Source organism: Scardinius erythrophthalmus (genome assembly GCF_964197995.2).
Source record: "Scardinius erythrophthalmus genome assembly, chromosome: 9".
In the NCBI taxonomy this organism is placed as follows: Eukaryota; Metazoa; Chordata; class Actinopteri; order Cypriniformes; family Leuciscidae; genus Scardinius; species Scardinius erythrophthalmus.
Window position 1 is genome coordinate 37,779,029 of NC_138229.1, and position 26,372 is coordinate 37,805,400.

The following is a 26,372-nucleotide window of genomic DNA, read 5'->3' on the forward strand; positions in this document are numbered from 1 at the left end:
CCGATCAATAATGAATCTGTATTTGAACACATTTCAGTCATCATCTGATTTAGAAAATGAAAGCAAGAAGATTAGAATCTGTGGAATAAACAGACTTGATTTACGTGAGGTTACAAGGTCATCATTTTAGTCAAGGTCATTTTCTCTGTCATGATTTTTTTTTTCTATTTGAACCTTGTTCAGATTTTGTTCACATTCAGGGTCTACATGTGTTTACTATGCTACTGTACTAAGGTACATGCAACAAAGCAGTGTATACTTTGTCACGACAATTGAGCCCATTAGGCCTATAGATATTTGAGTACACTTACTGGAGCGATGGGCCACTTATGTTTGACAGTATACAAAAAAATAAAAATGAATTACATTTATTTGTGGCTCTATTATTATTATTTTTGTTAATTATGGATTATATATTTGTAAATATGAACAATATAATTCCATATTATGAGCATTATTTTCCAACGTCTTCGCTCATTGCAGTATAGGTGGCGCTGTCGCCAGTAGGTTACGCGTCAAAAGCGGCGAAGAAGACATTAGACATGGCGATGTCCTGCACTGCACTCATGCCGGTTCGGGCACTCGTCGCTTTAAGGAGAAAAACTCTTGAAATTAATAAAGACATCTGGTCAAACTGGACGTTTGTGAGTCAGTATAGGACTAAAACCGGTGTCATCCATAAACATCGTCACTCTCCGCCGGAAACTGTTCACAAAGGTAAGATGCGAGAGATCATCATGCGAAAGACTAATGATTCTCAACGCACGCGCTTTTATGTTTCTGACAGTGTCATTTGCGTACAGGTGGTCCTGATCTTCTCCGAGAGTTTCCTCAACCTAAGAGCCTCCTGTACACCACACTGTCCAAATCTCTGGGTCTGTCCGATCTGTCCCAGTACATCCAGTACAGCTGCAGCGATGGGGAGGTCAAGGTTAGACCCTCTCTGACTGGGACAGTTGCTGTAACACTGCAGTCATGATCAGACTGTGTCTAAAGAGCTAGTACGACATTACTATAGCAGTTAGTTAGGGCTAACCATTCTCACTTTTCGGTTTCAAATTAGACCAATCTACATTTTTATGTAACTGACTTAACCCCTTCGGACCCTGCGGCCATTGGAATGGACATCACATGGTTTTTGGCGTAAACCAAAACATTTTTATGTTTTATAATATGCGTAATGCCTGCTCACTGATTGGGTTCTGATCAACCAATCACAATGAAGATACCGCCCCCTAGCCAAATCTGATTGAGCTTCAGGCATGGGTTACCAAACTTTTTATATTTTATATGCACATTCATGTTTAAAATATGAGGATTTTTATGTTGCTTTAGTTGTGATGTACATTGAAGTAGACGAAAAAAATTGCTCTGTATAAATAATTCAGTTCTGAAAGTTATGAACCGTCTTAAAGAAAAAAAGAAAAAACGGGGGTTTGGGGAAATGTTTTAAGAAAAACAGTTTCTAAAAATGTAAATATTTTTTTTTTAAATAAATAAAAAATAGATTAAAATGTAAATTTGATATAAATAAATGAATAAGATAATTATTTGTTTAAAATAAGTTTGATATTAGTAAATGTATAAAATAAATAAAATAAACATTACAATGAATTATAAAAATAAAAAAATATTAAAATAAACTAAAATTAGATTTAAAAATAAATAAAAAAATAATACACAATACAGTGCTATAGTGAGTAAAATTGTAAACTAAATATTTTCCACATAATATATTACACATTATTTTTCACAGTATAAATTGGGTAAAAATACATAGGCCTAATTTATATGTATATTCTGCATTTTAAATTTTAGGATGGGGTCCCTCACCAATGGAATGATCATATATGGGGGATCTGTGGCATATTAGGCTGTGTTCACACTTGTAGTTCGGTTCGCTTGGTTTGTTTTTGGTCCGGACCAAAAAAAACAAAACAACATTTAGCCCTTAGCGTTCAGACTGGCATTTTAAGACCGAACCTAAAGGCATAGGGATGTTCACAACCTAATCGGTCGGCTTTTATGACTTTCGAGACGGAACTTACCGAACATCCAAGACAATGCTGTGTTCTGGGCTAAATGCGCTCGTTCATTTTGATGTCTTTGGTCAGTGTTGTGTTCATATTTCAGTCGAACCACACCAGAGTTCGCTTGGAAGCGGACCAAGACCCATCTTTTCTGCATTCTCTGTCCGTTTGTTTGGTGCACCAGGGTTCGGATGGCAGCGTTCACACTTATTCAGATGAACCGCACTAACAGTACCCTGGTAATCTAGAGTTCTCGCGAGAGCACTAGTTGAATTTGCTCAGTGAGTTTACTCTGGCGTCGAGTAATGATGCTCATTAAATATGCCCTTGTTTCCGAGCTGCACCAATCACATCGGGTTATCTGATATAGGCGGGCCAGAGGCGAGCTAAACAGATGACGACAGTGCTGTGACGTCGTTAGTAAACATTGCAAGATGGCTGAACACCAGTTGTTTGAAACGGCTTTGGCCGCTACAATGAACGAGTTAGACTTGGCTTTTTATCTAAAAGAGGAACAGAAGACGGCGCTCGAATCGTTCCTTTGCAAGAAGGGCGTTTTTGCTGTTTTGCCGACCGGATACGGCAAGAGTCTAATCTACCAGTTAGCTCCGCTGGCAGCTAAGCGCATGGAGCTTTTTGTTATTGGTCGTAGTGTTTGTGAGTGAGAGTGAGATTTTCAAATGCATGCTTGGTGCCGCCCCTCGAACTGGGTGATTTTCATTAGTCGACGCCAGACCATTAATCTTTCAGATTTAGGTCTGGATGTCCAGGCTACACTAACAGAGCAATCTCACCAGGATTCATTTTAATCCAACCAAACATACCAAGTGTAAACACACCCTAAAAAATCCCTGGCCTGGACAGCTCATTCATATAAAGAAGCATGTTCAATAGCTTGATGAAATGTCACTGTGTGATTAATATGGTAATACCATTGTATTTGTTGTACACTTTATCCCAATGTCTTTCAGAGAGCAACAGTCACCCTTCAGTGGCCCTTGAGGATGGAGGCGGAGGGCTTTGGGTCTCGTAAGCTGGAGGCCGAGCGTCGAGCAGCAGCTGCAGCTCTCTGTAAGCTCAGAGTAAGTGTGAGCTGTAGAGTCACTTCATCACCTCCACCAGAGCAAATACTCATAGAATAGGGAGCCTTGGCAAGCTGTTTTGACCTCCCGTAATGACCTCCAAATGAACTTGGTTTCAGCCTGATTTTGTTTGAAATTACGTCACCCCAGTTTGATCTTCAGTTTAACTTGAATTATATTCGGGCCTTAAAGGAGAAATTCTGGAGACTGCGCCAGTCAATATTTTCCATGTAACGACCATGAAAAGAGATTCAAAAGCACCATAAAAGTTTCATTAAACTAGTCCATACTACTTGTGCGCTATATTCCAAGTTATTAAAGCCATGTTTTTATTTACTGATAATCTTTCCCAGTTCACGACTTTAAGTCTCCCTGTTGTCAATCATTTTATCCCTAAAAACTCTCCTTTGATCACCAAAATTACACATTTAAAGTTTTTTCTTGGAAAAAAAATCTCTTCATGCCTTAAAATATCTTGAATGTAACTCTACACCCTTGCCTCATTTAGTATGCTCGTTTCTATGAATATGTAAATGAGCCCTGCCTCCACTCACTCACTCAGCTCAGAGATCCACTCGTTGACGATCACACGTTGATCTGATTGGTTACAAGGTAGTTTGTGACGTCAGAAACACCAGTGATTTCAAACCGTGTTTTTTGAGACTGTCTTTGATTCACTGCAGTTTTAAGGAGGAAATACTCAGCAATGCTGTCGACTTATGAATTTGCACATGGTTAGTCTTAAAGCATTATTAAAAACACCACATTGACATATAAACAACATTAAAAGCTGGATTTTCACCACAGGGGGACTTTAAGAATGGGATAATATAGTGCAAGAGTTGTATGGACTCCTCTTTTATTGTGCTTTTGCTTCATGTTTAAAGCTCAAAAGCTTTGGACCCTATTCATTGTAATTTCATGAAAAGAGTATGGAAAACAGTAGCTTGAAAATGTGTACAGTTGGTGTGCCTCTAGGAACAGGTTTGGGAAGCACTGATTTGAATTGTTTTTAAATACAGCATGGTCTCATATAGCTTCTTTTTCTATATGTAGTATAGCCCATGATGAAGAGTTGCTTGCTGCAACTCTGGTTATATCATTTAGCATTATTTCCCATTCAAACTTGGTTTGCTTTCTGTGCTGTTTACAAAGATGGATGATTTACAACACTATTTGTAGGTTTAGTAATCCTGAATATTGTGCATTGTGTCTTTAGGAGCTGGGAGTCCTTGGTCAAGGAAACCAACCAACAGGAAAGACGAGAGCGAAAGGGAGGCCGACATCTGTCTGGGACGATGAAGAACAAGCTGATGAGTCTCTGCCTTTCCAGAAGAAAACACGGAAGGAAAGAGCCCAAGGGTAGTCTAATACTCTTCCCGAATACTCCACCTGAGTTTATCATTTCATGTTCATCATTCCAGTCATATTCAAGTATATGGATGCATGAAATGTGTAAAAAACAACAACATGCAAATGAGATTGTAGTCACCAAATCATAAAATACTTACAGGTCCACTTTGGAAGTACAAACATGGCACAGAAAGTGTAATCACAATGTGCCAAGAATTAAATGACGATAAACATGTAGTGCAGTCTAAAGCAATTTACATTGGAATACATCACTGACAGAATATTCTTGCAAGGATTGGCACTTGTTAGTGATGTAGTAAGCAAAAGCTGATTCCAGAATGTCAGTGTTTTTCTCCCACCACCACAAAAATAACATTTTACAATATTTATCATGTACGTTTATATAAATTAGGGTAGCCAGGTAAAATGTTTATCTTTTGTAACCCTGCAAATTTATTTTTACAGACGTCTTCATGAGAAACAATTACTGTCTGAATTGGCTTTTGGTCTTGGTTAACACTGGCAGAAAAAATGCTTTGGAGATCAGAAATCCTTTTTCACATGAGTCCAGTTTTCCATATGCTATGATTCAATATATTACTCTCACATAGATTTGACACATTTTTTAATGCATCATTGTTGGACATGTCTGTGCATTTGGTCTGATCTCCGTCTGTATCTGATATTTGATATGTTATAGGCCAATAGAAGAGGATCCGACGGTGACTGAGGCACTCTCCATGTTTCCAAAGCCGAGGGCACTTCTGGGTAGTGTCATTCAGGTCGCCACATCATCCTGTAGAGTCAGAGTGAGTTAGAAACTGTTATTGACCAGCACACACATCTGACAAAAAGACAAAACAAGCATTTTACAATATAGACCGATATACGCTGATAAGTCCCAAAAATCAGTTTATTGAATTAACCAGTGGTTGTGGTTTATATGCAAACCAATAACCGTGTTTAAATCAAGTCGTTCCCTGGTAGTGATGTTAAAACTTAATAATTTGTTTACCTGAATGATTCCATTTGTTATGTGAGATGTGATGTTAAATGAGTAAGCTCTAAACAGTATTTAGACTGAACCACTACTTTGGCAGCATGAGATGACCCATTTTTTTATTTCTTGGGTCAAGAGTTTGCGATATATTTCTTCCTCCCCTCCCGCGAAATGCTCGCTCTGTCTGCGCTTAAATCCACAGTAAGGATGCTTTCCTGTCACACATGTGCACTTCAATAAGCCAAAGAAGCGCGGTTATTTTTATGCTGTGGAAATCGGTGCAGAAAATGTTGCGGAGTTTGGTTTACGCTTAAGCTGTTTATTCCGATAAAAGACAAAATGTTAATGCATTTACATGACCATATGCATTGTCAGCTTAAGCATAATCGTGTTGAGAACGTGCATGTAAAGGCACTCATTGATGTTTCTTTCTCTCCTGTTTGGTTTCTTTCCTCTGTGTTTCTGTTTCTCCGCTCTCCCGCGTGAAGGAGCTGCTTCAGTACAGAACGACTGGTGGGACGGTGAAGACATGCGAGTTGACCTTGCGCTGGCCGGAGGAGATGACCTTTACTGCCCACGGCCGGCGTAGACTGGAAGCGGAGTCTAAAGCAGCAGCACTGGCTTGTCTCCGGTTTAAGGTTGGTTTGTGTAGGACAGACACTCAGCAGATTATTGCAGAAGTTAAAGCAGCTTCAAAAAGCAAATCAATTTCCATAGTTGTGAAGTAACTATTGGTAACCCTTACTTCCCGTTTCAATAGGAAGTAGTGTGTAGAGGATGGATACCCGACCCGAGATCGACGGGACCCGCCGGTATCTGACGGGCCGGGCCGGGTTCGGACAGATATTTAGAAATGATGTTCGGGTTCGGGTCGGGTTCGGTCACATCAGCGCGATAAGGCATTGAACATTTTAAATTTAAAACAGCTTATTATGTAGGTAGCCAATGTGCCTGATGCTTTCACTTGATGCAAACGTTCGTTTTGTGATTAAAATACATGTAAAATATTACCATAACATCTGTCTTCCTGTGTGTGGAAATTTGTTTATGTAGCCGAGACAACGAAACACGTGCATTCGCACCTGTGTTAAGTGCGCTTGTTGCTCCGTGCGCGCTGATGCACTCATCCTGTTTGAATTTCCGAATGCCTTCCTACAGTCGCTTAATAAAAGCGGGCTTTCCACACAAACAAACGTACATGTGTCATTAGTATCAGAAAAAAATGGGATTTTAACTGTCGGTCTCGTGTTGGGCTCGGGCATAAATATCTCGTGTTGGGCTCGGGTCGGGTTCGGGTCGCGTTCAGTTACTGCTCTGTCGGACGCGGGCCGGGCTCGGACAGAAAAATTCGGCCCGATCCGCACTCTAGTAGTGTGCTTGTCATCTAGCACCAGCGCTGATATTCACCACCTGACTGGTTTGTTTATGCCCACAGGAACTGAAGCTTCTGGATGAGCAGAACAACCCTCTGACTCACGCCAGGTACCATCAGCAGGAGGTGCGTGAAGCAGGCGAGAGGCACAGACGACCCTGCCGTGTTGAAATACCCAAGGATCTAGAACAGAGGATTCAACAGTACCTCTCACAGGTGACATGCTTGAGAACTCACTCTGGACTGAGGCTTTGGCCAGTCGGTGTTTCACTTAGCACTAGGTACATAATGGATAAACATTTCAGAATTATGGATGTTCGAATATAGATGAGCACAACTAATTTGGTTACACTATTTTAAGGTGACCTAGTTTAGGGCTGGGCGATTAAACAGTATCAGTATTTATCGACGGTACACCGTTGTCTGTAACGATATATATTTTCATTCAAATGCACGCGCGCTGGCGCGACCACCACAACGTTGCCCAACATCAAATGGCAAGCCTAATGAAAGCGGAACCAAACTGCGCTATTATTATGTTCTTCACGGCCCGTTTATCAGTTTGGACCATCAATGTCAGTGCAGTGCGAGCCGATCTTGATCAAGCTACACCGTTACTACACATCGCTAAGAGATCCAGTAAAGAAAGCATTAGAATTCTCCACAGAAGTAATAACATGGCTAAGAGATCTAGTGAGAAGCATTCAAATGTCTCTGTTATTAACGCATCAAACTAGCCTGGTTAAAACCAGACCATTCTCAGTAGTAACTGAGATATGGTCTGGCAAAGCTCCTTTAATTACTAATTTCCAAAGGGGCGTCACCAACGGACGTCGCTCAAATGCCTCTGGGCACAATTGGATAGACCTAAAACTCCTAAAACCAATCAGAGATCATCATGTGTAAAGCCATATGCTGCGTCCATATGCTGTATTTACTTTTGAATGTGTAGCAAAAAAGTAGGCAAGCTTTGGGACATACTACTTAGTCATCTTTATCGGACGGATCTGTCACGTGCATCCCGTCATGTAAACTGCCCTGTCAATCATCTTGTCACAGTTAAAATCCTCTAATCAATCTAATTTAATTTCCTACCGTTTCGGAGAGAAATGTAGTAGCACGTTCATCTGCCAGTGGGTCTTTCATGGAGACTGTCCTCATGTGTTTGCAATTTGAATATAATAATGCATTTAAAAGTTGGTGCGCTTCACCAACGGACGTCGGAGTGGACTTCGCTCAAATGCCTCTGGATAGGCTAGACCTAAAACCAATCAGAGCGATCGTCATGTGTAAAGCCCGCCTCAACGTTTTTGATTGGTGCCTTGATTTCTCAGCATGGGGAAATGGACTTGAATGAGCTCTTTGCCAGACTTACTTGCAGAGCAAATCTAAATTTGCCAGAAGTTGTCTGGGTTTTCCCAGGCTAGCATCAAACAGCGCTGACTTGGAAACCAGGAGAAATATTGTGCCATGAATGAACTAGTTATAGGCTTTAAGTCCACTGATCTGCAACATTCACCATAGATTTAATGTAGTAACACTAACTGCAACCATGGAAGTTTGGCAGGAATAGTAAAATGCTTTCAATTACGTCACACATCTTTTTCCAGCACTTCAAAACTCAAATATTATCATATTTAAATGTTATTTTTAATGTGATAACCAAAACATTATTTGTTCATCCTTCAAATATTACCCCCATTTATAAAACTAAAAGTTTCAAGATGTAGGAAAACTCACACTTATTTAAAAATTATTTTTCTTTCAATCATTTATTTATTTTTTTTAATCAAGGAAATTTCTCTGGCTTTTTTCTTTTCTTTTTGCTGTATCGAAAACATACCGAACCGTGGCACCACTGTGTCGTATCTTCACAGCTTATTTTTTACGGTATACCAAAAAGTGTTTATTTTTTAATGTGATGGTTGGTACATTTTACAAGTATTTACCATACTTTCAATACAAAAAATATAATATGAAATATATGCATTATGAAAGTTATTTTTAAATAAAGGCATTTTCTTAACTTTTTCCAAAAGGGGGTCGTCTTATATTCTGAACAATACGGTACTGATTAATATGAACTAACTACATGTACTTACTATAGTTACGTTTAGGATTTGGTTTAGGGTTAGTTACTTGCATAATTTACTGTTATTACTAGTACATAAGTACATATAGTAACATGTAACTGTAACCTTAAAATAAAGTGTTACGAATAGTTTTTTATTTGAATTCATTTGATATGAACTTGATTGGATGGTTACTCCATCTGTGTTTTGATCATCATTCTGAATCCGATCTGGATGAAGTCTTTGACAAAAATGTAAATTTCTCAGCTTTTTGCTCAATGTTATTTTGTTTATGAAACTTGCCCAAATTCAAGTGTTGATATAAAGGGAATGCATGAAGCTAGAATAAAACATTTTTTTTATTATTATTATTATTTATTTATTTTATTTTAGAGGGTCTTTTTTTTTTTGATATTGTATGTTCAGATATTCATACAGCAAAATATTCCGGGGGCCATGAAATCTTTGTGAAAATTATTAAAAAAAAGTAATAAAAAACTCGGTGAGTGTTTTAGCGCAATTTTCTCACCTCATGGGATCACAACACTAAGAGATAGTAAATCTTTTCCTGCATTTCTTTTGTGCGTTCCCGAGATTAGACCTTCCTTAACATAATGCCGAAAACCCGAAGTCTCTAGGTGGTCTGGTTGAGGAGTAGATAGAAGTGCAAGATTGGTGCGCACAGACAGAACAGAAATCATGAGTTAACAAGCGCAATTTTGTCCGGTGGAAAATTGCGCTAAAAATGCTGATCAAAAACAACTTTAAAAAAAAAAAACGGGTGGGGAAACTTACTTGACATTTAAGTAAAAAACAAAACAAAAAAGTATTCATTTTGAACTTGAATAACAAAGAATAAATGTAAAAAGTTAAAGTAAAATGTTCCAGAAATGGACAAGAACAGGGGATCTAGCTGATAATCGTGAAAAATCTACCAGTGCGGTAAAACAAAATCAGTTTTTATTCAATTATTTAAATAATTGAGTAGCGTCATAACTTTTTGATATCTGTTTTAGCATCCAGTGGAGGCTGAAGTTCAGAAATTGTGGGATGAAGAGGAGCAGCTATCAGTTCAGTCGTCTTCCATCAGTTCAGATGATGAAGACGACTTCATTAAAGATGCTATTACTAATAAGCCATACCGCCCTCTGCGCCCCGAGGAGGAGGACAGTCTCAGCGACCGCCTGCTTGGCCTGTGGATGGGGGCGGGGCCTGGGCGAGGGGTGGAGCTTCCGGTGGACGCCTATAAAGAGAGCCTGCTCGCAGCCGTGAAATCATCACAGGTGGTCGTGATTGCTGGAGAGACGGGCTGCGGGAAGACCACACGGATCCCGCGGTTCCTGTTGGAGGGGCGCGTTAGGAGCGGAGACGGGGCCAAATGCAACATCCTGGTCACACAGCCTCGTCGGATCAGTGCCGTATCTGTGGCGCAGCGTGTGGTGCAGGAGATGGGACCTGCCCTCCGCCACTGTGTGGGATACCAGGCAAGAACATCCAAAACATTTCTGCCCTTTCAGTCTGTTCAGAAATTGGGCTTTTTTTGCTTTAAGTCAAATGATCTATTTTTTAAAAGCGTGTTATTGGTTTTATTATGTGATACAAATGATATTACTGCATGAGTTGTAATTTGTTGACCATGAATTTTTAATCAGTGTCATAACTGGATCTTACGGTGTAACGGAAGACCTCTCTGGTGACATATGTAGGTCTTCTCCAATCATTTAGTCTGCTTAAACCCCGCCCCTTTCTCACTATCGACACCTCCATTTTGAAGTCTCATCTCAACATCCAATCAACAATTTAAGGATAGAATCAAGTCCCTGCCCATACTTTCTTTTTCTTTTTTCAGAAGAAGTGTTCATTTCGTTAAAGAAATCTATGACCTATGACCCTCCAAGACTAAACGAAACCTCACCAACATCTTTAAATGATAACTGATTATATCAACATGCAATATCATTGACAGCTAAGACGAGACTAAAATGTAGTTTAAAAATAAAATAAAAACAAAATCTCTCTTTGTTTTTGTTAAATAAAAGAGGAGGCGAAACATTGCAGACTGTTTTTAACAAGCCGCTACGAGCTTTCATGCTTCTAGTCGCCGGATTTCGAGAATTTAAGTCCTCCAATCAGAGCTTTTCTGTTAAAAGAACTCGTTTTCTACCGTGTTCTACTCAATATTTGCAATCTGGCAACTAAAATTAAAGTGTTATTCAGTCGGTCTGTGTTCTGTCTCGAGCCGCTTGCTCTGTTTGCTGCAACTAAATCTGCGGTCAAACCTTCAGTGATGAACTGCAATAAATCCAAACATGGATCTCGACTATATTTGCGATTGTGTTTGCTGAATAACTGCAATGACTCTGTGTGAAGATACAAAGTCTTTTTGCTGTTGTTTTAATAGAAAAAAATTAATGTAATTTGGAATGATTGGATTACTAGGATTTTCGCTTTAATTTTTTTAGATAAGTTTCTTGTTTTACCAGTAGAGCATGATAAATAGCCTATAATAAATAAGAAAATAAACCATATGGGTTCACATTCTCTTGAAATGTGCTTATAGGTGAAAGCTAAAAACATTTCTATTTATTAAAATTGATTGTCATTTTGAGCAAAATAGTGATCATCAATCTAACCATTATGCAGCATGACGAAAATGTGACAGCTTTTATTAGACTAAAATGCTCAGGCTAAAACTTGACTAAACAAAAACAGGACAAGGTGTACTAAATATGATAAAAACTAAAAAGTACATTTGACACAGGAATAGGACTATATCATTGAGATCCTATTATAGTTTGTATTATTTTACCGTATTTAATTGGTATTTTTCTGTTTTGATTTAAATGTTTCTTAAAGATTTAGTCATTTTGTTTTTATTCAATTGTTTTTTTTTATGTCTATAGTTTTTAATTTGTTTTAGTTGTTTTAGTACACAAGCTAAATGAAAATAAAAATGTTTCGTTGGTATCTTTATTTAATTTTTTTTTTAGTTAACTATGATAACTCTGCCTCAGAGCTTATTATTTTATCAGCCCATCACATTAATGTTTATGTTTGGGATATAAAAAGTTACCTGAAATGCAGCATTTTCTTGAGACTTAAACGCGTGTCTCTGGCTCTTCCAGGTGCGTCTTGAATCTCGTCCTCCTGAGCGCAGTGGTGGCGCTCTGCTCTTCCTCACTGTCGGCGTCCTCCTGCGGAAACTGCAGTCCAACCCCGGTCTCCAGGGCATCAGCCACGTCGTAGTGGACGAGGTCCACGAGAGGGACGTCAACACCGACCTGCTCCTGGCCCTGCTGCTCTCAGTCCTGAAGGAGAACCCAGAGCTGCGAGTGGTTCTGATGAGCGCGACCGGAGACACTCGCCGGCTGGCTCAGTATTTCGGCGGATGCCCAGTGGTGCGTGTGCCTGGATTCATGCACCCGGTGCAGGCGAGGTACCTGGAAGAGGTCATGACCGAGATGGGTCGGCCGCTACCAGAGAAGAGCAGGGAGAAGAGGAACGAGGCGGTACGTTCAGATGAAGGCTGAGATATATCATCTGGTTTGGTTGTGTGGTTCATGCTGTAAGGATTTTTAACCACAGTTAAAAAGGTTTGCTTTTATTCTTCGTCTCTAGGAAGAAAAAGACGTCGCTCCTGATCTTGATCTGGTGGCTGATGTGATAGGCCATATTCACACATCTGGAGAGCCAGGTAACGATGATTTCAAGGGTGCACAAAGCAGATAATGTGATAATCTTTGGGCCTACAGTATTTACTCTCGGCCCCTTCATGTGTTTTGTCTGATAGAAAAAGGCAGTTCATATCTGCTGCTTTTAGTGACATGAACTCTTGAAGTAGTGTGGGAATTGAAGATCGGATTCATAATCGTATTGTTGAGACTCAACACATTTATGTGGCCAATTGAAAATGGAACAATTAACAAATTGAATGGCTATTTGATCAGAGAAGACGCATGAAGTGTTAAGTGTAAATAGGTCCTGTATATTAACACTTTGTTAAATGCATTTACCAGTGTTAAACATTTAGTTTGAATCTGTTGACAGCCATAACACACACACACACACACACACACACACACACACACACACACACACACACACACACACACACACACACACACACACACACACACACACACCAGCAGTTCTAAGGAAAACCATTTTACTTAAATAGGTTATTGTTGAAATTCTTATGAAACCATATTTTGCCACTTCAAGCTCAAGTACCAGGGCCATAATCAGTATAGATGTTAGGGGCCAAAAAAATTAAGTTGTAGTAACTTAATAGAATTGTCTTTAACTTTTGAAGTTGGGCGGTGGGTTTCTAGTTCCCAGCATGCTTTGCATAGGACTGGATAAGGAGAATTAATGTTGAAATTAAGTGTTATTTTAAAATAACTGTTGTTTTAACAATCAAACAATTAAGAGTTTGTTGAAGTTTTCATGGTTACCATTGTGCTGAAAAGTAGGAAGGTAAACTCTACTCGCAATTCAAAGTAGGCGGAGCCTCAAAGACACGCCTACCTATTTATTATCACCACGGACCAATGGTAGTTTAAAGGTGTTTATCAGCCAGAGCAAACTTTTCCACAACGTTCACTTTGTCAAGCTGTTTTGAACTCCTGAAACAAACTTTGTTTTGGCCTGATTTTGTTCGAAATGACGTCATACCAGTTCGTTCTTTGATTTCGCTTGGAATATATCAGGGCTTTTATTTGTCTTCTGACTTGCTGCATTGTTTTAAATTTGCCACAATAAAATTTGGAATTAATACAATTTTATTTGACAGGTTATGCTGATTGAAATCACTGAATGGCCTTAAACAATTACTAAATAAACTGCAAAATATTATGTTTTTGAATACATTTATTTTATGCACGGATTGCTGCAACATCTGTGTCTAACACTGTTAGCATGTTGGCCAGGGTTCAAAGCGCCAAATGAGAGTAAAGATCAGCGTTGAAACTGTTACTCGCTAGTTGCCCGGTATATTTTTATTAATTTTGACAGTGCGTGGGTGTTCTGAGAGTGTGATATGGCTTAGTGCGATTATCAAATTGCAACGGTTGTGATGTAATTATATAAATATATAGTCCGACACGCTGCATGTTTCAGAGTAAAGAAACGTGTTCATTTTCAGTTTCGATTCACAGTAAATGCTACTCTGCAAGTGCTTTGTCGTTTATAATTTGCATTTGGGAGCGCAACATGTGCCAACCATCTTCCCAAATTCGTAATGAGAATCTTTATAAATCTGTTGTTGTCAACAAAGCGTTAAGGTCTCCCCGTGGTTTTCTGCCAAATTAAAAGCTCAATGGTTTAAAGTTTGAAAGCAAAGAAATTAGGACAAGAAATGTTAGTTTTTTAATTTTACTGTTCTGTAAATTTAAATGAAATAATAATAAAGATAATACTAATTTTTAAAAATAATACGTTTATTAATACTTTTTTATAATACGTTTTATTATAATATGTATTTTAATAAATTATGATTATTAAACGCTTGATATATATATATATATATATATATATATATATATATATATATATATATATATATATATATATATATATATATATATATATATATATATTTATATATTAATTAATTATATCAATATTAATTAAAAGGGACATAAATGGCAGAGTTTCCTGAAAACAAACCACACCATTAGAAATAAAAAGGTTATATATGGAACCTTAAAGGGTTCTTTCTGTCAGGCACTTCATATATAGAACCTTTTATCATAGGACCATTTTATGTATTTAGTTGTAACTGATTAATGTTGTTTTTATTAATTGAATTCAGAAATTACCAATTAAAAATGGTTAATTACCTAATTAAAAAAGTATTGTGCAATCATTAATGACATTTCTCCTTATATTGAAACTTTTTGCCATAGAGTTCTTTAAAATTGAGTCAAGAACCCTAGACTTCTATATAGAACCTTTTTCCCCCCACTAAGAATACACATTCTTCCATAGCAGACGTTAAATGTCTAAATGTGTCCTGCTCTTCTGTCTGGTCTCTTGTATTCTGACTAACAGTGTTTGCTCTGTTCCAGGTGCTGTGTTGTGTTTCCTCTCAGGATGGCAAGACATTAAAGTCGTACAGCAGAAACTGGAAGAGAGAGCGGCTTACAGATCAGGCTCACAGATGATTTTACCGTGTAAGCACACCAGCTGCAGTTTTATCTGATAGAAGATCCTGCTGATAGAGCAGGCTGGATGATGACTGATACAATGGCTTCATTTTATAAAATATTGAATAATGGCAAATACAGTGATAAACTCAAAAAGAATATACTATTATATAATTTTAAACTTTAGCATAGGTGCTAACATTTCTTTTAATCAGCCAAGTGGACACCATTTATTTAGCCTGGGAAAACCCAGACAACTTCCGGCAAATTTAGATTTGCTCTGCAAGTAAGTCTGGCAAAGAGCTCATTCAAGTCCATTTCCCCATGCCGAGAAATCAAGGCACCAATCAGAAACGTTGAGGCGGGCTTTACACATGACGATCGCTCTGATTGGTTTTAGGTCTAGCCTATCCAGAGGCATTTGAGCGACGTCCGTTGGTGAAGCACACCAACTTTTAAATACATTATTATATTCAAATTGCAAACACATGAGGACAGTCTCCATGAAAGACCCACTGGCAGATGAACGTGCTACTACATTTCTCTCCGAAACGGTAGGAAATTAAATTAGATTTAATAGAGGATTTTAACTGTGACAAGATGATTGACAGGGCAGTTTATATGACGGGATGCACGCGACAGATCCGTCCGATAAAGATGACTAAGTAGTATGTCCCAAAGCTTGCCTACTTTTTTGCTACACATTCAAAAGTAAATACATTTTCTTCACAAAAAGAGTACATATGGCGTAGTGTAACATAGGCGAATTGGCAACTTTATCCAGTTGTGCCCAGAGGCATTTGAGCGACGTCCGTTGGTGACGCCCCTTTGGAAATGAGTTATTAAAGGAGCTTTGCCAGACCATAACTCAGTTACTACTGAGAATGGTCTGGTTTTAACCAGGCTACCATTTATTGGTCAATGCAGAAAGTTTTATAATAGCCAACCTGCCTAATTGACGCTGCATTGCGCCGGGTTTATGATAAGGCCCATAGCCTCTTAGCCTCTTGTTAGCAACCACCTTTTTCAAGACAAGTAAAATTTTTAAAAATATCACCAGGGAGTATTACTGATGAATAAAACATTAAAATATCTTGAGCTTGTGTTCACCACAGACCTTATTTCAGACATTTAACCCATAAAAAAAAAAACCATTGACTTCAGAATGATGGAACCGGAAATGTTAAAATGTGAATTTGTTTCTAGGTTTCAGCCTACAAAAATATGTGATTTCACTTTATTTTAAGGTCTTAGCTACAGTGTAATTATGTATTTATATACTGAGTGATATTAACAACATGCGGTTAGGGTTTGGTTAAGGGGTAGTTGCATGTTAGGGTTAGGGTTAGCATAATTTACGGTTATTATTACAGTAGGTACATGCAACGTAACAGACACTGTAAAATGGTGTTACCAATAGCCGCTTTCCGATCAAGTAGTTACAGGAACTTAGTTATAGGAACTGTCCACTTCTAAACAGTTCGAAGAACTACTCTCCCCCAAACTCGGTTTTGCTGTTTGCGTTCGCACTGGCCAAGTGGCCATAGGAACTGGTAGGAGGGGTAAGGGAGTGACGCAAGCACGGTGACTTTTATTTTGACGGGGCGACGGACCTTTATTTTGGCGGCGCTGAGAACGCCAGAGCAAACAATGCTCGCATTCTCTGTTTATTAGTTAGCGATCTGTCTACTGTTTAACATGTTATTAGATAGAACTGTTATAGAAAGTAGACCGTATATGAAAAAAAGGTTATTAGCCTATGCCGTGTGGTTGATGTCCAGTCTTGCTAGCTGGGCAGATAAACATAATCATGTTTGGCTTGGTCCCCTCAAAGTTGCGTTGGATTTTCTCTTCAGCATAAAGGTTTAGAGACCCATCTATCACTGTTTTAGTAGTTCATGGAGTAAATATATAGGCTATAATCTGTGTGTTTACATATAGCTGTTTTAAAAATGGCGGGTGCTGGTGTTTCGCGTGCGTTCGGCCAATCAGCGTACACTAACGTCACGGGTAGTTCCTATAGTGCTGGTTTAGACCCTACTCTGAAGTAGGACCTAAATTAGTTCCTCCAAATGGAGTTCCTAGAACTAAAGTCGTTCCTAGTTCCTGCGGTGCGAACACGCTGACATCCGGGTACTTTAGCCAATAGTTCTAGGAACTGTGAAAAGGTTCCTCTGGTCGGAAAGTGGCTAAAGACGTAATCTCTACAGCACTCTATGGCTATGATATCAATCAGTCATGTTCAATCAATCATCAGTGTGTTTTTGAAAGTCTGGACAGCAAAAAAAACACATGAAATCAGTTTTTTTTTTTTTCAAATCTGATTCAAACCACATTTGGATGATCTCAAATGGTCTTAAATTGTTTAAATTTACATGTCTGGACACACACATCTTATTTGATCACTTGCAATTAATAGTGCGGACACTGCCTGAAAAGATCTGATTTGAGAAAAAATCTGTTTTGCCTGCAGTCTGAACACAGCCATAATCGTCTGGTTATTTGCCGTAGCTGGTATATTGATTGATCACTAAATCAAATCATTACTTAATATTTGTCTTTGATTTGATTTGATTTGATTTGATTTATCTTCTGTGAATGAAATGCATGGCAGTCATTTTGAGGACTCGCTTTGACTGTTTCTCCTGCAGTGCACTCCAGCATGGCTGTAGCGGATCAGCAAGCTGTGTTCCAGCGCCCTCCGAATGGCCTGCGAAAGATCGTCCTGGCCACCAACATCGCTGAGACGTCCATCACCATAGACGACATCGTGCACGTGGTGGACGCCGGCTCTCAGAAAGAGCAGAACTACGACCCCAGAACAAAGGTCCTTCCCACAGCTTTAAAGTCGGCATGAAGCGGAAGTCTTCTTTACTTCCCTGTTGTGCCATATATCCGAGTGAAACTGCTTCTCAAACGAGAACAAATGTAGGGCGGGGCTCGATATTGTCTGTGGGGAATTGATTGGATGGTTGTGGTTTGCTATTGGCTGATCTCATGTGAGTGACAGGTTGCTCCGCCCTCATTATCAGAGAAGCTGCAAGTTATTTTGATTAAAGGGTAACTAAACCCCTGGTCAGAGCCTGACTCCACCCACTGGCAATATTTGAAAAATGCTAGAAAAGTGGGCAGACCCCAGCGGAGTTAGAGGGGACGAACCGTGAGCGGAAGGGCGTGCACCTGAGAGTCCTGCTGTCAGACTGTCTAAAATGGAGAGTTTGCTCACAGGGTCGCAAGACGACGTAAATATGCATCTGATGAGTTTTATCGAGTTGATGCAATAGCGCGCGCTCTCTATAGGCATATTCATATTTTGCCGCTATGTGAAAAAATCCAGCAAAATGCGCCGACGCGTTTGTCGACCCCAGAGGATTAACTTTAGCCTAACCATAAATTGTGATTAAAATATGATCACTCACATCAAGACGCCGCTGCGGTGGTGGAGTCCATGCAGGATCGAGGAGCAGCGTTTGTCACTGCGTCGCTGTTCAGCGCGAGCTGTGTGGAAAAGCCAATTTCCACCTCTATTGCGTTGGAAAAGCAATTCCGCGTAAAATGCAGGTTTTACACTCACGGTCTTCCAGACCAAGTGCATGCAAACACTGGCGCCTAATTTCCAAGTCTGCTGGAAAGCTATGCAGTCCAGCAGTGTTGTTGCACCCAGCAACACTACACCTACCACTGTACTAAGTAAATACAGATAAATATACGCTAGCTCATCCAAGGGCGTGGTGAGCTCGTACCAAGGGAGGGCGTGGTGAGCTGGAACCAGCCTACGTCACGCAGTACCGCTTACGTCACGCAGTACCGCAACATCCAATAGGAAAATTCAACTGCAGTAGCCACCGTTCAACCTGAAGAGGGCAGCACTCAGACGTTTTTACACCATATATTGTAGAATTAAAACACTTTATACCTAAATGTCAAAAAAGTTACTCGAATCAATGAACAGCTCTAATAAAGCCCCATTCTTACAGATCATTAACTAAAAAAAGTTGGTTTAGGGTTTAGTTACCCTTTAAAGATTGAAGCACAGAGATTTTAAACGATAATGATGTGCATGGATAAATCATTTATAATAAACTGCAATATTCCATAAAAAAAAAAAAGATTTGTCAATTTTCATTTCAATGTGACTTTAAAGTTATGAGAGCAGTAAAAGTAAAGCCGTTGAAAGCTGATTGTTGCTTTGTGCTCTCAGGTTTCTGGTCTGAACACAGTCTGGATTTCACAAGCAAACGTTACTCAGCGAAGAGGGAGGGCAGGCCGCTGCCAGCCTGGACATGCCTACCACCTCTACCCACGAAAACAGCTCGACAGCATGGACACGTTTCCCATCCCTGAAATCCTGCGCACCCCTCTGGAGAGCGTGGTCATACAAGCCAAGATCCACTGTCCAGACAGCAAAGTGAGGGAGCAAACCCATGTTAAAATCTGCTTTCTTGTCACTGTTTTAACATTCTACTTGCTTTAAAATTCAGTAAAGTTCTCTTAATTTTGTCAGTTCTCGACATAGTCAAGATCAGATGATTGGATTGGATTGAAAACGTTGTCATTCTTCCTCATGCAGGCTGTGGACTTCCTGTCACAAGTGCTCGACTCCCCAGACAGGCAGGCAGTGAAAGCTGCTGTGAAGAACCTAATGGAAATTGGTAATGGTTTTAAATGTTGCTGAAAGTAGAGCTGTCAAAGTGAATCTGTTAAATCATGCAGTTGTTGAACGCCATTTGTAGAAGACTGGTCCAAACGAATGCAATTTTTTCAAGAGCAACAACAGTGTGACTGTCTAATTCACATACACACACTTGATTCATACACAAAATATGGAGATAATATGGAATAATAAAATTCATGTTAGTTACAGCATGATCATATTTCATCTCTCAATAGACATATATACTGAGGTGTTTCTAGATTTATGTGTTTGCATTTGGCCTTTTACAGTGTGACAGTGTTACATTGACATGCAGATTTAAACCGATTTAAACACTTTAGTTCACAGCTCATACAGGCAATAAAAAAGATCGGCAGCGGCTGTTTGCAGTTGCACGGTGTAAATGGCAACAAAAAGTATTTTCTTTGCAGTGAGTGTAAATAGTAGTCACTTGCCTTGCTCTCCACTGCTCCTGTTATCAGGTTTCTTTTGTTAATGTCTGCCTCAAACACACAATGGTGGGCGGAGTTAGAGCGAATATCTTCAGCCAACAATGGTGTAAATAGACACCCGAAAAAGATTTCCTGCGGACCACATCGAATTTTTAAGGATAATGTAACAGTGTTTCCCTAGTAGAAATATTTTTTTTATAAATTAGTATTTTTTATTTTATTTAAAAAGATTAAAAATAAGTTTTCTTGTTTATTTCTTAATATATTTTATTTCTTAAATATTACTTTTTGGATTGTATGTATGTCTTACTAATGATAATTTTTGTTTTCATTTTTTGTTTTATTGATAATAACCTTGCTTGAAATGCTGAAGTGCATGTTAAAACCATGAATCCCAATGCTATAAATGATACACACACACACAATATTCAACACCTCATCACATTTGCATAATTGTTGATCTGAACAGATGTCGTTAGCCGTAATTTTATTTTTTGACTAAAGAATTTTATTGTCCCCCTTGGGGGCAATTTGTTCTGCTGCATGGAGATTACCATCACATACAAGATAGACAAATACACAACATCTATGGTACATTAAAAAAATCACTACCTTAAAGGATTACGGATCCTTTTTCTATTTAAAATAAGCAAAGTTATAGCACATGGTACAAATGAACATTTGAATCTCTTTGACTTTGCTAAGCTGACTCTCTCTCACACACTCTCTGCGTCTGTCAGGTGTGCTGGACGGCTCAGAGAATCTGACTCCGCTGGGACAGCGCGTGGCCTGCATGTCCTGTGACCCGCGCTTGGGGAAAGTCTTGGTTCTCTCGGCTCTGTTTTCTTGCGTTCTTCCTATTTTGTCTGTGGCAGCCTGTTTGACTCGAGATCCCTTCTATAACAGCATGCAGAACCGGGCCCTCGTCTCCAAGGTCAGAGAGTCTGTTTGTCTGTCGTAGCATTCACACATGTACGAGTTCTCTTTTCTGTGCTAATATACAGTGTTCCTCTCTGTAGGCCAAGGCCGCTCTGAGTGGGTCCAGCTGCAGTGATTATCTGGTCTTCAGTCGTGTTGTTCAGAGGTGGAAAGAGCAACAAGGCAAGGAGAATAAACAGGAGTTTCTGGACAAATATACTCTGTCTGGAGCCAGTCTGCGGTTTATACACGGTGAGACATAATTCCTCTACAGTGCTCAAAAGTTTACAGTCCCCTCACAGAATCTGCGAAATGTTAATAATTTTTTTTAATTAGATGATCAGGGTAAATTGTACTAAAGGGCAGTACTAAATGAAAAAAAAGTTATCTTTTGACAAAATAAGAAAAATGTAGAGATCTTGTTCAAAAGTTTACACCCCTGGCTCTTAATGCATCATCTTCCTTCTTGAGCATCAGTGAATATTTGCAGCTTTCGCAATAGTTGTGTATGAGACCCTCAATTCACCCTTTTTGGGAATTGGAATTGGAGTTTGATTAACAGGCGACCTGACCAATCAAAACAAAGAATCTACAATTTTGTCCAACAAGCAAACCAGACAGAAGTGTCAACAGAGTAACGTTGTGGACTTGCTTTGGTCAATTTATTTGTCATTATGAGCGTGCTGAGTCCATGTAAGGGAACATGTTTCCTCGTACTTTAATGTGACGCAAAACCAGAACATACACAAGCGTCATCTTAAACTTAGCTGTTGTTCTGTGAATCAGGGCATGTCTTGTTTTCTGCAAACATCAGAAAGCAACAGATATGTAGATATGATACGTTGTTGTCCACGAGTGAGATGATTTGTACAGATGTGGCTTCCTTATTGCCTCCTTACGATGAATCGCTTTGTCGTAAGTCACTGTGGATAAAAGCGGCTGCTGAGTGAATAAATGAGATTTAAATAACATTTTAGATATAAATCTAAACTCTGTCAGTTTACTGCTGATCCTTCAACCAACTCTTTGGCTATAGTTACTGAAACTACAGTACATAATTGCAAAATAGAAATGGGTCCACAAAACAAAACACAACCTTAAAAACTGTTGTTGAAAACAAACCATAACGTAAAATTAATTAGAAAATAATAAAACACAATCATGAACCTGGGGCAGAACGAAAACATGTTTTGCTTTCAGCCAAATTTTACCAGAAGTGTCCTAGATGAGTAAAAACCTTCACAGACATGCGTCTTTAAAGTAAATTTGCGTTGTTACCTTTCTTCACTGCCTTTATAAATTGTGCCGTGGCCATAAAGTGTAAAATGCTCAGTCAGTTTGATGCTGCTTTTAGTCATTTTGGAGCCATAGTTAAAAAAAAAACCTTTCCTTTGTCTCTTAATCAGGCCTGATGCAACAGTTCAGTGAAAATTTGGCAGATGCTGGACTGTTGGATCATTCTGCTGAATGTCTGCGTCTCTCGTCTCATCTGAACCAGCACAGTCAGCAGGAGCAGCTCCTTAAAGCCGTGCTGGTTGCTGGCCTTTATCCTAACCTCATACAGGTACACCGTTCACATATACACTTCCAGATACTCTATATGTGCAGGACATTTAAATGTGACATTTATTTTCTAAGAAGATAATTTCAAAACTTAAAAAAAAAAACGATGAAGAGTATTGTGTGAAAAGTACTGCATTTTGTTTTGATGGCCGGTTTTATGTGGACAAGCCCTAAGCTTATGGTTTCACTGTGTGAATTGTATTTCCTTATAAAACAGACAAAGAATTATATATTTGTAATTACTGTTCCCAGCACAAAAAAATAACCCCTGGCTTTCTGCATCTGGCACAATATCTGCATAGGTGCATATCTATTAATAAAATATCTGAACTTTACCAAGGTGAAAAGAGGCACAGTGACCAAAGGTGGAAGATTTCGTCCAGAAAGTCTTTCCTACCGTACGGAAAGCACCCCTGTGGTGCTGCACCGCTCCTCTGTCAACAGGTGAATATAACGTTTAGATAGAGATTAAATAAAATAGCTAAATGGATGGATTGACTTTGATGATTTATTCTTTGTATTGTTGTAAGATGAATTTCTACAGGAAATTTCTTTTTGAAGACATTGGGCATTACAGCAGAGATTTATTCTGTAATTAATGTCCTATTCCGAATTCTGACCATTTCTCACCCCCTATCTTTTTTGCTACTGTATCTGTGTAATGTTCTTTTACGATTCATTTACCTCTTCACGTGAGAAATTAGTAAAGGCCTGTTCACACCAAGGATAACTGTAACGATAAATATTTAGTTTCAAAAATCGTTCCAAATGTAAAAGAATCTACAGAGTCCACACCACAACTATAAAGATAAAAACACAGAGAAACATCATCTTTGGAATCTTTTTCAAAAAAATGTTTTACAGTTATATAAGAAAAAACGACGGCAGCCAATCAGAATCCATCCTGCTTTAAATATCTCGGGCATTTAAGGCGGCACGCGACACGACTGCAGCGCGCGCTTAGAGTAAACAGAACGATATAGTGTAGTTAATGCTAATGTAGTTATCTTTCCTCATTACGTCACCACCTTGCCTGTGCTGATGAAAATGTGCATCGCAATCTTCATTGCAGATTAATTTGCCCGAGTTTAAGAAACATGAATCGTGTTCTGTTCAGTAGAAGTCATGTGTTGTGTGTCTTTTAGGGGAAATCAGAATCTCCCGAGTCGCTGGCTCACATTCTTCTCTGCTATGAAATCAAATGATCAAGTCTTCATCAGGGACTCTTCAGTGGTTCATCCACTAGCGTTGTTGCTCCTCACAGACTGTGACCTCAGCGAGAGAGGTAATGATCTAGGATTCGGATCATTATTCCATGGAAGATTGTTTCCGTCACGGATAAAAAAAATAAAAAAAATTAAAAAAAAAACAGTAATTGCTTTTCTTTCTAACCTTTTTTCTTGCAATTGCAAGTTTATATCGCACTATTTTAACTTTAGAACTCACATTTCCAAGTATATATTTAACAATTGCGTGTTCATATCCCACAATTCTGAGGTTTTTTTTTTCTCTGAACTCGCAATTCTGAGAAAATAATTTTGAGATAGTCAAGTCGTCACATTTATTTCTTTAGCGCTTTTTACAATACAGATTGTTTCAAAGCAGCTTTACAGAGATAACAGGAAAATAATGCAACAAAGTTTGTTACCAGAAGAAAATAGCGTCACAGTCCAGCTTAAGTAAGTTAAGTGATGTTTCAATACCTATATTTCTTTATTCCGTGGCAGAAACAATCTTCCATATTATTCACTTCATACTGAAATATAATGTAAGCTCATTTATCAATTCATGTTTGCTCTGAACAGTTGTGTGTATACAGTGGTAATATATATATAATTATTTGTATTTATTTTTTAGTTCTGGGAGATCGGGTAGAGGTGGCATTACCAGGTCATACACTCATACGATGGGAGTTTTCCCCTCAAGTCTGGGAGTTGCTGTGGGACTTGCGCACTTCCCTACAGGCCATGATCCACCGCAATCTTCGACCGTCTGAATGTGAATCCAGCTCAGACAGCCGGAAGGACAGTGAGCTTATTGGCTTATTAGTGGACCTTCTGAATAACACTGACTCAGAAGCTAGCAGTGATCAGGATGACTTCAACAACAGTCTCCAGAACTCCACAGACGATATTAAGGCTGACAGTTTTTAATGGACACTTGGTACTGTAAATAAATTGAGAAAGATGTTTTTCCATTCCAGCCAAACAGCTGTACATATGAAGACGGTCTGGGTAAAGATTGTGTAGTACGAATCAAACTCTCTCCTGTCAGAACACAATCATACGGGTCACGTCGGGGCATGTTGACTCAAACTGCTTGAATAGCACTAATTTAAATAATTTATTTAAGTTAAAAGAACTGTGACGTTTCTCACTAGTATACTATGTAAAACATTTTTGCACAAAGGTCTTTTCATGAAGAATAAAAGCTGAATGTTTGAGAGACGGAAATACGATCAAGCCGCTATAATACTAAAATACTTTGCTTAATTTCTTGTCAGTTAAAGCAATGAAAGATGTACAGAGACCACCCTGCAGCACTGAACTCAACAGAGCATCTTGTATTGCAAAATCAGGACCAGATTTGCGTCATGGCCACTTTGTTTCTACCATTGCAATGTTGTAACTATTTAGAAATGTATGATGCTGTAAGATTGCACCTTACCAAATTAAAAAGAACCTGTACAATTTTTTTTTTTTACAGTAACAAACAAGGTTTCTGTATGTCTTTGTGGAACAAGCCCAAACTTCATTGCTATGAAATACATTATTTTAGGGTGCTTTCACACCTGGTTCGTTTGGAGCGTTTGTTTCGGAACCTGGTACATTTCTCGCTTAGTTCAGTTTGTTTAGGCATTTGTGAACATGTCAGTCGTGCTTGAATCCGCACCAAAACAATCGCTCTGAGACAACCTGAGCGAGCTGGTCTCGGCCCGATTGCAAGAGAACTCTGGAGCGGTTCGGTTGAGGTGAGAAAGCAATCTGGACCATTGAACCAAGCGGTATCAATTCATAACGGCAAATGTGTTTTATAAAAAGCAGCAGTGTCTGATTCTGTGAGTGAGCACATTAGTTAACGCTGTTGAAAACTAAAAAGCGCCTCTTTATGTAATTGCTCTTCGTTGCATTGCAAGAATGCTGTCCCGACGAAGCAACTGCAAACGCTTTAACGGCATTGTATAGGCTATATTATAATGCAGGATTGAAGGCTACATTCGTATAGTAGTCTATCGAGGGTTAAAAAAATAAACCACAATAAGCTTGTGGAGCGAACTTGTCAATCATACTGATGGATGACGCAGAGGAAACTCCCCAGATAGCACAGGTACATCTGTAAGATGTCTGCTAGAGATCTGGAAAAAATCTGCTGTGTAAATACATCTGATAAACATATTAAGCCGGGGACAAACTTAACGACTAGCTGAAACATTCTAAGACTGAACTAAACACACTTACAGATGGTTTCCAACGATATCAAATTACATTTATAATCGGCCTTATAGTCGTTAAGTGTGTCCCTGGCTTTAGAAAGAGTTTTACATGTAGTTTTACATACATTTTAAACGATAAACATCTTATAGACCTCTATTAGATGTCTATATGACGTGACAGGAGACGTCTCAGATATGTATTGCAGATAAGCAAACACTCTTGAAAATACATTTAGCAGATGTAAATGCAGACATCAAATAGACATTTCTGTGATGTCGGTGTGCTATCAGAGTCTG

At 38.9% G+C, this 26,372-nt stretch overlaps 1 protein-coding gene across 1 annotated transcript; it reads left to right on the forward strand.

Annotated features, from left to right (window-relative positions):
• The first annotated feature begins 508 nt into the window (after positions 1 to 508).
• Positions 509 to 25,355, forward strand: dhx30 (DEAH (Asp-Glu-Ala-His) box helicase 30). The gene is made up of 20 exons (XM_081373673.1): positions 509 to 717; positions 804 to 931; positions 3,002 to 3,112; positions 4,332 to 4,474; positions 5,166 to 5,274; positions 5,954 to 6,103; positions 6,901 to 7,053; positions 9,926 to 10,393; positions 12,035 to 12,418; positions 12,528 to 12,603; positions 14,978 to 15,082; positions 17,707 to 17,882; positions 19,257 to 19,463; positions 19,626 to 19,707; positions 20,902 to 21,095; positions 21,181 to 21,331; positions 22,486 to 22,643; positions 22,983 to 23,086; positions 23,788 to 23,927; positions 24,500 to 25,355. Exons 1-20 carry the CDS (start codon positions 543 to 545, stop codon positions 24,793 to 24,795), a joined length of 3,510 nt encoding a protein of 1,169 aa, XP_081229799.1. The 5' UTR covers positions 509 to 542; the 3' UTR covers positions 24,796 to 25,355.
• The last annotated feature ends 1,017 nt before the right edge of the window (positions 25,356 to 26,372 follow it).

What these genes read in the sequence shown, in the direction of transcription:
- dhx30 (XM_081373673.1), top strand. Translation starts at nt 543, where the DNA reads ATGGCGATGTCCTGCACTGCACTCATGCCGGTTCGGGCACTCGTCGCT. An exon ending in TGGCTTGTCTCCGGTTTAAG is followed by an intron (nt 6,104 to 6,900) that starts GTTGGTTTGTGT and finishes TTATGCCCACAG; the next exon opens with GAACTGAAGCTTCTGGATGA. An exon ending in CACCGCTCCTCTGTCAACAG is followed by an intron (nt 23,087 to 23,787) that starts GTGAATATAACG and finishes TGTGTCTTTTAG; the next exon opens with GGGAAATCAGAATCTCCCGA.